Raw genomic sequence first — 9492 nt, 5'->3', positions numbered from 1 at the left:
TTATTATTTTAATAATTTTTAGTTAGTTGAACGTTTCCATGATCTATGCAATAATTGACATTTATATTTTGTGTTTAATGTGAGTAAGCTTCACAAACACTAGTGAGTTTTTTTTTGTCAACATCTAAAGTGAATTTTTCTTGAAGTGATGAGTGGTGTGTAAAGGTATCATTATTTTTAACTATACTCTACAAATTAAAATGAGAAGTGAGGGAAATAGTAAATGAGTTATGATATTTTGACAATTTCACACTGAATTGAATTGTTAAGGATTACAACTACTTAAATAAAAGGAGAAATAATTTATTTTTGTTAATGAATTTGAGTCATGCAAGGTGATAGAGAAATTTTGAAAAGTTATAAAGTGGTGTATTTGAATATAAGTTGTCAAAATAAATATGTCATAAGTGATAGAATTGAGAAGAAGAAAGAGTGCGATTACATGTTGTGTTATATTGGAGTGTCTACGAAAAATAAGAATAGGAATTGGAACCGCAGACATGGATTTTTTTTATTATTATTGGTGTTGATAGGAATTAAGAGAATTTTGTATTGTCAAATTTATTTATAAACAAAATTTATTTATGTATTATTTATTAGTTATAATTTTTATTAGTTATTTATTATTTACTATGTAATATTTATTTATTTATTTATATGTATAATTATATAGGTATAGTAATTTTTTTTATAGAATAGTACGGGTATAGGGCTAGTATATATATATATATATATATATATATATATATATATATATATATATATATATATATATATATATATATATATATATATATATACACTAAGATTAAGATTGCTTCTACCAGTCGTTGAAAGAAATATAAAAAGAATGAAAGCTCATAGCATAATCAATGAAACCGCTTATGGATGCACTCTAAAAAGAAACAAACAGCGTATGAACCCAATTTAGACATTGATTTGTGCCTGTTGAATTCTTTAAAAAAACCATTCTTAAACCCTCTCAATAAGCTTATGAGACAGCAACAAATCCTCATGCAAATCAGAACCATAAAATTGTTAGAGTGGCACCTCAAGCAAACAAAAAGCAGATGATTGTGGGAATGAGCAAATCCCTCACTCATAACGTACCATGAGCTGGCCACACACACACACAAATTGTTAATATACAATAAAATTACTTTAATGGGGAAAAACAGCGTAGTCAAACAAAACAGCCTTTCATCCTCCACTACGAGAGTGGCCATAATGGATAGCTATTGCATTGGCACTTGTCCTGATACATGTGATGTGCAAGACGCAGAAGCTATGTCAACCACAAACTTTTCTTCATCAAAATCAAGAGTGCCACGCCATCATTCCCACTTTCTAGCCTCAAAGATAAAATAATCTATTCACTCGTTCACACTATGATCGTCACTCTGCAAAGTTGCACCTCTTCGCCACTACGGCACACTAAGTACTAAACCAAGGCTTCAACATCAACACATTCAGCAGTTATAAATACTTCACGATCCTTCAAGGCCTCTTCAGAGTTAGTCATGGTGTTGTAGAACATACAGCAAGAGACATCACTGCAACCACCACCAAAGTTTGTTTGCTCTAGTTTCTTTACCTACTTTCTTCGTTGTTACTTTGCAAACTACATTTCACACAAATGGCCGCCTCCTGGTCATGTTGTCTGCTTGCACTGCTACTTTTTGTGTCAGCTATTGCATCAGAAAGCAGAGTGGCGAGGAAGGACTTGGGGCTGGACCTTGGTGGGTTGGGGGTTGGACTTGGAGTAGGGGTGGGCCTGGGAATAGGAGGTGGTAGTGGCTCTGGAGCTGGAGCAGGCTCCGGTTCTGGCTCTGGTTCTAGCTCTAGCTCTTCCTCAAGTTCATCATCTTCATCTTCCAGTTCTGGCTCTGGTGGCTCCGGTGCTGGCTCCGAAGCTGGTTCGTATGCAGGCTCTCGGGCTGGATCAGGATCTGGTAAAAGGGGAGGTGGTGGCGGCGGAGGCGGCGGAGGTGGCGGAGGCGGTGGAGGAGGTGGGGGAGGTGGAGGCGGCAGCGGTGGAGGCTCAGGCTATGGTCACGGTGAGGGTTACGGGCAAGGCGGTGGTGATTAAGGAATTAGTGGTTTACTGATATGAAAGAAGATGGTGTTTTAAGTGTGTAATAAATAAGTAGTTTGTGGTCTCTAGCCACGTACTTTATAGCATTATGGTAAGCATGCATGTATGCCTAAGGTGATGAACACCATCCTCCTGTGTGTTTTTATTGGAAGTGAATTAATTTCAGTTTGAAGCACTTTATTTGTTTCATCACTCCAACTCTGCTTATCACTTCCATTTCTACTTGTAATATGTTACAACATCTGATTAATTGCTTGCTTGAGTCAAAGACGAATACTCTGTTAATTGTTATTTGTGTTGGAGAGTACTACTGATTATTTGGCCATGTGATACACACATGTTATGGGAATAATTCAAACAAAAGGAAAAAGATAGATACCCATCCATTTTTTTTCTTACACAAGTTGATAAAGTATTCAATTAAGACATTTAATTAAACATAAATTAAATTAAAAATTAATAAAAATAGATGAAGATGGTTGTATATTTAAAGTAAGAGAGTTATTCGAATTTTAGTCTATTATTCTCCAAATTTATATTATTTTAAATATATTTTAATGGATTTATTTAATTTAACATATTAACTTGGTAAGGTTAATTGAAGTTATGAAATTTAAAATTAGTCTTAGAGGATATGGTTAATCCTTTATTAAGTTATTATAACATTAAATTATTGGAATATAGTCTTTCTTACAGGTTAAAAATTATTTATTGAATTGAGTAATATTATTAAATGCAATGACCACTTAAATTATTTGATTTTATGAGTATTTACGAAATAATTTTATGATATTATTGATTAAAACCGATCAATTTAATTACTTTTATTAGTCTTCATAGTTTAATATTTATTTTTTATATATAGAATACGAGTTTGCATTACTTGTGTGAATGAATTGGATATTTATCTATGAAAAAAATATTAATTAATGAATTAATGAATTGAATGAATTTTATTAAATGATTTTTATCTGATTTATTCGTTTTATTACCTCCAGGATAAAGACGCTCCAATTAAAGAAAAAGAAAACTGGATTATTAATTAGGTTCTTCCTTTGCATGAATTTGCAATGAGGATGAAAGATAATGGAAGATTTTCCACTTCAAGGATAATCAATATTTTCCACTTTGTAGCATATTATTTAACGTAATAAACAACGATGATAATGGAAGATTATTTCTAAGTGCCTATAAAGAGCATCTTATCTTTTCTACTTTCTAGCATCAAATGCCTTTAAAGTATAATTATAAAAATAAATGTATATATATATATATATAATTCTTTTTTAATATAATTGATTTCTTATTTCTATGAAAAACTATTAAAATAAAGGTTTGTGCATTTAATTACGACTCCAACTGAATGGAAAAGCTAATGAAAAATAAATTAAATCAATAAAAATAATAGTTGAAATGTTTTTTTTTAAATAGAAGAAAATTGGCTAATAAATTATTTTAAAATATTTTATACTGTAGCAGGAAAAATTGATAAATAGAAAATTTTATTTATGAGATATATTATACTGTGGTTTTTAGTAGTCAGAAATTTAACCTCTACATATTTGAATGATATGTTAATTTAAATAAATATTATTTAACATTTTGATTTTAATATTTTTTGTTATTATTTTGTAAATAACTTTGAAAGACTGAATTATCTATAAAAATTGAGCCATTGATAATCCTATATTAGTAGGAGGCAGTCTATACTGCCAGCAACTCTGTCTAACTTAGTGCCATCTATTCCTAAGTAAATAGTTATTTTTTAACTTTTGTAAATATATAAATAGTAATTTATTTATCCTTTTTTTTCGTTTATCCAAATAATAATTATATCCTTCTTCAAAGACAACTAGAACTCCTTTATCTCATATTACAATATGAAATTTTACCATTTCAATTAAATTTAAATTACTTTCTTCGTTTAATTTTTGAAATATTTTTGTTTGGATGAAAAATATATTTATTAAATTTTATTATTTTTATTTAGCAAAATATTTCAATTATTATGAAATACAGAAGTTAAAATTTTAATCTTATATTAATTAAAAAATAGTTTATCAATTTTGATAAAAAAATATTAGTTGATATAGGCTAAAAATAGTAGTTAATTTTTTAATTAATATTAGTTTTAAAAATCCTAACCTTTGTTATATTTGAGGTTAGGAAAAAGCAACCTCAATCCATACCAACTAAAAATAATATTTAAAAAAAATCATGTTTGAACGGTTTCGTCCAAAATCGTACAAAATCTCTTAATCTGTCATCACTTTGTCAAATATCCAAATTTCTAAACAGTTTCGGTCCCCAATCCATAGAAGTGTCTTTTAACACTAGAGCACAATGATCACTGATTACAAACTATTTAATATTCGACCACTCTTCCAACCATTCCCAGAAAACCAAAATTCTGTCAGTTATACTTTTAATAGACTCATTCGATTTGAACCAAGTAAATTTTCTACCAACCATTGAAATATCCACCAAGTTAGATTTTTCTATAAATTACTAAAGCTACTTACTTTACTGTTGTAATCAGACACTGAAATCAAACTTTTTCTCTCGTTCTTTCTTCTAATAGAATTATAATCCCCTCTACACATGAGACCCTATTTAATTTGCTTAACCTAAACACACTGATCTCATCCCAAATCAGCTTCTTTTCCCTCAACGAACCAGTACAATATACATTCACAATTGTAACTTGTACACCAACCTTCAATTCTCCTTCAATAACAGAAAAATTGCTTCCGTTAAAAGACCTTGATAACTGAAAGCAATTCCTTCTCCACATCGTTATAATCCCTCTTGCTTTATTGCTAGTACCATTTTCGATCCAATAAATTTCATTAGAATCCCACAAGTGAAAACAATTCTCCTTATCAAACTTAGAACACTTTGTCTCTTAAATTCATACCATTCCTACCTTTTTTTTATATTAAATCTTTTAAATATCTTCTTTTAATGTTTCTTTCTAACCCTCTTATATTCATACTAATTATTTTCATTAAAAAACAATATTCTCATTCCTTTTGAACCTCGCCTTACTACCATCCCGATCTTCCATTGACGGTAGTCTACTTAAAACCAAATATTCCTCACCACACTCGTTCTAATATTTATTTTCAAAAAACTTGATGAACTAAGGGCAGAACATTACCTTTAGTACAGTGAGCATTAGAAGAAAGGGTATCAATACAACTAATGAAATGAGAAAATTATCTAGAGACTTTTTTGATGTTGAAGACTGCTACTGATGTAACAAATTCATTAGAGTTTGATAATGTTGTGGAGTGAACTTTATGTCATTAGTTTGACCTTTTTTACATTTGTTCAGTATTCTCTTCTATAATATTATTGATGGTGACCCTTGTGATACGTGGAATCATGATGAGGAAGATATTCATGTTTCTTATAACATTATTAAATGATATTGTAGTGAGTATAGAATATCACTTTCATATAGCATGAGCATCACCAATCTATAAAATGTTTTGTTAAGTTGAAGGAGAAAAAGATTTCATTAAGAACATGAAAAAAAAAAATGGTAATAAGACCCTCTCCAAAATGAAGGTAATATGGATTAAGTATATTAGAAGTTTATCTTGAATTTGTAAACAATCAAACGAAAAGAAAAAAATAGGTTAAAAATGCTGACAAATGAAGTAAAGAGAGAAAGAGAATGAAAGACACCATAATTCTTTAGTTAAAAAGCTCTTTATCATGAAACATATTGAATTCATAAGAAATCAAAAATAATTTAAAATCTTATCAAGAAAAACAATAGAGAAAACAAAGAAGAGAAGGAAGGAAAAAAAACTTTATTATAATTAGTAATTATTTGCTACAAACTAAATAATCTATTATAAAAATATAAAAATATAAAAATAAAAGGATCAATATATGATTCTTAAATATCTTTAATTATTACTTGAATGTCCTAATTCAACGGTCGATTTTCCTTGTAAAAACAACTACTAATAAAAATGAATGTAAGAAACCTTTTTACAGAATAAATTGATTTATCTTCCAAAATATTCATGATCTATTTTAATCATAAAAAATAAGCCTTGATATCTTAAATACAATGAGAAAAAATGTTAAAAGAAATGAAATGACAAGAATGAAGGAAACTCGGGTCTTCCAGGTTATCATTCATTTTAGTTTTGCTTTTGCTGGATTATGTTTTATAGTGTTCATGAAAATTTCTAAATTGGAGCCTTGAAGCGGATTTGCTCCTTTTCCGCCTTTCATCGGCTCAGTAAAAAGGAGATTCCTGCAGCGGCCATTTGTTTTCCAAAACTGTAACCCTCTTCTCTCCCTCACTTCGATCTTCTTCTATTTCTTTCATCCATCGCCCCGTTATTTCTTCTTTTAAATTACATATTATGGAGTTTTCAATTTGCATAATTAACTTTGGTGGTGACTTTTTTCATGCCGTTTCAGAGGGTTGCAATGCATTCTTAGTTTCTTGGTTGCTTGACATTTATGGATAGGATTTTTGTATTCTCTTGGCATCTTGATTGCTATTTTTTATATATGTAAAATTGAACAATCCATTAGTGAGTTCTGAAATGTTTATTTCAATGAAGGTCGTCCTAGTCCCAATTAAGGTTTCTTATATGATGCATAACATTTCAAAACCTAAGAATATGCTATAAAATTAGTGGCTTTAAAGGAAAGAAAAATCTTATATTTTGCAATGCTTGCGAACCTTAAGACCATATACAATTGAAATCATATATGGAGAGTTATAGGGACTAATTTTTTAGGTTTTGAATTTTGTTGATCAACATAGATATTATTTTAGTGTCTCTTTTAATTGGTGAGGTGCGTAATACATTGCAGATACCTTGGGAGAGTTGGGTAATGATTTGCTTAGGATATATTATGTTCATAATCTGATGAAAGGCTGCTAGGGGTAAGGCTCCACCAACATTTGAGGGGCGCTCTGTGCAAGTTCCTGGGATGATGCGACGTGGTCAACTTTCTGGTTTAGGTTCTGCTGCTTCTCATCATACTCAGCTGTTGGAGAATAAAATTGCCGTTCAGGAAGCAGAAATAGAGCAGCTTTTACGGGATAACCATAGTCTGTCAAGTGGACATGTGGCCTTAAGAGAGGCTCTTGTCGCAGCTTCGCAGGATGTGCAAAAGTTGAAGTCACACATTAGAAGCATCCAGACAGAAAGTGACATTCAGATCAGAATTCTAGTTGATAAGATTGCGAAAGGGGAGGTCGATATTAGAGCTGGTGATAGCATGAAGAAGGACCTACAAGAGGCCTATACTGAGGCACAGAGTTTGGCAACTTCCAGGCAGGAATTGAGTGTCCAAATTCAACGAGCAAGTCAGGAACTGAAGAAGGTTAACAGTGATGTTAAGTGTATTCCAGATTTGCAGGCTGAACTGGATGTATTAGTGCAGGAGCATCAGAGGTTACGGTAAGTACTGAACCTTCATATAAATCAGAACTGATACTGATTCTTCAGGGTATTTAGTTAATTTTGTTAATTGTTATAGCAGGGTCTAAACTTCCTTTCTGGAAACTTGTATTTGTATCTGAGTCAATGTTGTTAAATAACCATTATTGCATTGGCAAAGCGCAATGAAGTGTCATTTTTCAGTCCCTTTGCCTTAGGTAATTTAAGAAGGGAGGGCCACTGTGGCAGAGCCATAGTTTGGCCTTCCTCTATTACCATTGATAACCTTGATCTGTGTAACCAATCCTTCCCCATTCGTAAGGCTTTTATTGCTGTTGATATAACATTAAGAATGACATACACTGACATATTATAAGTTGAAGTTGCATATTTTGTACAGCCACTATTAGAAAAGACATGAAAAAAAGAAGAAAAATCGTAGAAATTTATTTATCTTGGTTTTTGCTCCAGCAAGTACCCAAATGCGGGTGACCAGAATTATTTCTTTCATTTCACTACGTTAAGTCTGTTTAGTTTGACAAAATATCTTCTGTCTCTGTTTTATTTGTTTCCACAACATAATTACAAAAATGGTACTTTATTTACATTTTGTTTCTTGTTTTCACTCGTTCTGTGCAATTATTTGAAAATAGGATGACATTTGTAAATACTTATGATTAAAAGAAATAAAAATATAGAATGTTTTTCCTCTCAAGCCAGGCATAAACTTCATAGTATCTGTTTGCTTTCAAGATATGAGATTTTCTTTGAAGTGGTTATCACGAGTGACATTATAGACTAGTCTCCTATTGTATTGTTATTGGTATTGTTATATTTCAGGTGAGACTGTCATACAACTGAATGAAAATTAGTTCAAAAATTGTATGATGGATTCCCCAATAGTGAGTATTTACCCAGGTGTATTCAACATCTATGAAATCATGCTTTAAGTCAGGATTTGCTATTCTTGGGTGCCATTGTATACCTAGATTCATAAATATTTGGTATTCTTGAACATCTTGCTGCATATCTTTTCTGCGGTTTGTTTCTCTTTATCTAGGAACTTATCTAATAATTCCTTCAATCTGGTTGGGTGACAGTGGCACCTTTGAATATGAAAAGAAGAAAAACATAGAGCTAGTGGATTACATGAAAGCAAAAGAGAAGAATCTAATAGCGATGGCAAGAGAAGTAGAAATGTTACGAGCAGAGATTTTGAATGCCGAGAAAAGAGTAAATGGTAACTCTCTTGCTTCAATGTGTTGTAGTCTGTTTATGTGATATTTTATACATATATGTTTCTGATGCATTCTTGCTGTGTAAACAGCATCTGATCTGTTTAGGGCTTCCACCCCTGGACAAAGCAGTGGTCCTTTTGTTGATGCTTATGGGAGAGCTCATGGTCAGATCTCTTCTAGCCAAGGAGCAGAGGGTATGGTACCAGTTGGTGATAGCAATGGAGTAGCAGCTGTCAATAGTTCTGGTGTTAGTGGTGGTGTTTGGTCAAGTCCTTATAATCCCACAGTTGGTCGGAGGTGAAGGGTTTTTTTCTATTTTAAATCAAATGCAGCTTGAATTGAGCTTTTGCTTGTAAAATACATGGGACCTGGTTGGTATTTTCTATGTTAAATCTCACAGATTGAGTGGCTTTTTTTTAGGTCCTTTCCATTTTGATATAATACAGTTTTGTGAATCAAATCTACGAATTGGAGAGTCCAAAAGTCTGTCTCAAACAAAACTGATGGTAGAATAAAATTGAAAGTCTAGTTAAGCATGGTCTTTTTAGTGAGCTAAAGATATTGTTCTTAAGTTTTTAGCCTAGAGATCCCAATCCTAACTTTCGGAGTGCATTTGAAACATGCTCAAGTCTTGCTTTCCATCCAACATGGCGAAATTGTTGCAAATCACTATAGATGCTAGCAAGGAAATAATTTTACTTTTAAGATGAAGATAGTTGACGTGATGAAGAGAAATAAT

The 9492-nt window shown here is 31.5% G+C and overlaps 2 protein-coding genes across 3 annotated transcripts; both read left to right on the top strand.

Annotated features, from left to right (window-relative positions):
- The first annotated feature begins 1245 nt into the window (after positions 1-1245).
- Positions 1246-2270, top strand: LOC137807403 (putative glycine-rich cell wall structural protein 1). Its single transcript, XM_068608033.1, has one exon. It carries the CDS (start codon positions 1637-1639, stop codon positions 2087-2089), a length of 453 nt encoding a protein of 150 aa, XP_068464134.1. The 5' UTR covers positions 1246-1636; the 3' UTR covers positions 2090-2270.
- Positions 2271-6182: 3912 nt separating this feature from the next.
- Positions 6183-9172, top strand: LOC137807398 (protein FLX-like 4). 2 transcript variants are annotated; one of them, XM_068608025.1, is made up of 4 exons: positions 6183-6399; positions 6944-7536; positions 8616-8755; positions 8843-9172. In XM_068608025.1, the coding sequence occupies exons 2-4, from the start codon at positions 7064-7066 to the stop codon at positions 9052-9054; spliced, it is 825 nt and encodes a 274-aa protein (XP_068464126.1). In that variant the 5' UTR covers positions 6183-6399; positions 6944-7063; the 3' UTR covers positions 9055-9172. The 2 variants fall into 2 exon arrangements, with proteins under 2 accessions (XP_068464126.1, XP_068464127.1); XM_068608026.1 differs by having other exon boundaries at positions 6199-6242.
- The last annotated feature ends 320 nt before the right edge of the window (positions 9173-9492 follow it).

This window comes from Phaseolus vulgaris, chromosome 3 (assembly GCF_000499845.2).
Source record: "Phaseolus vulgaris cultivar G19833 chromosome 3, P. vulgaris v2.0, whole genome shotgun sequence".
Lineage (NCBI taxonomy): Eukaryota > Viridiplantae > Streptophyta > Magnoliopsida > Fabales > Fabaceae > Phaseolus > Phaseolus vulgaris.
This window is presented reverse-complemented; position numbering and strand designations above follow the sequence as displayed.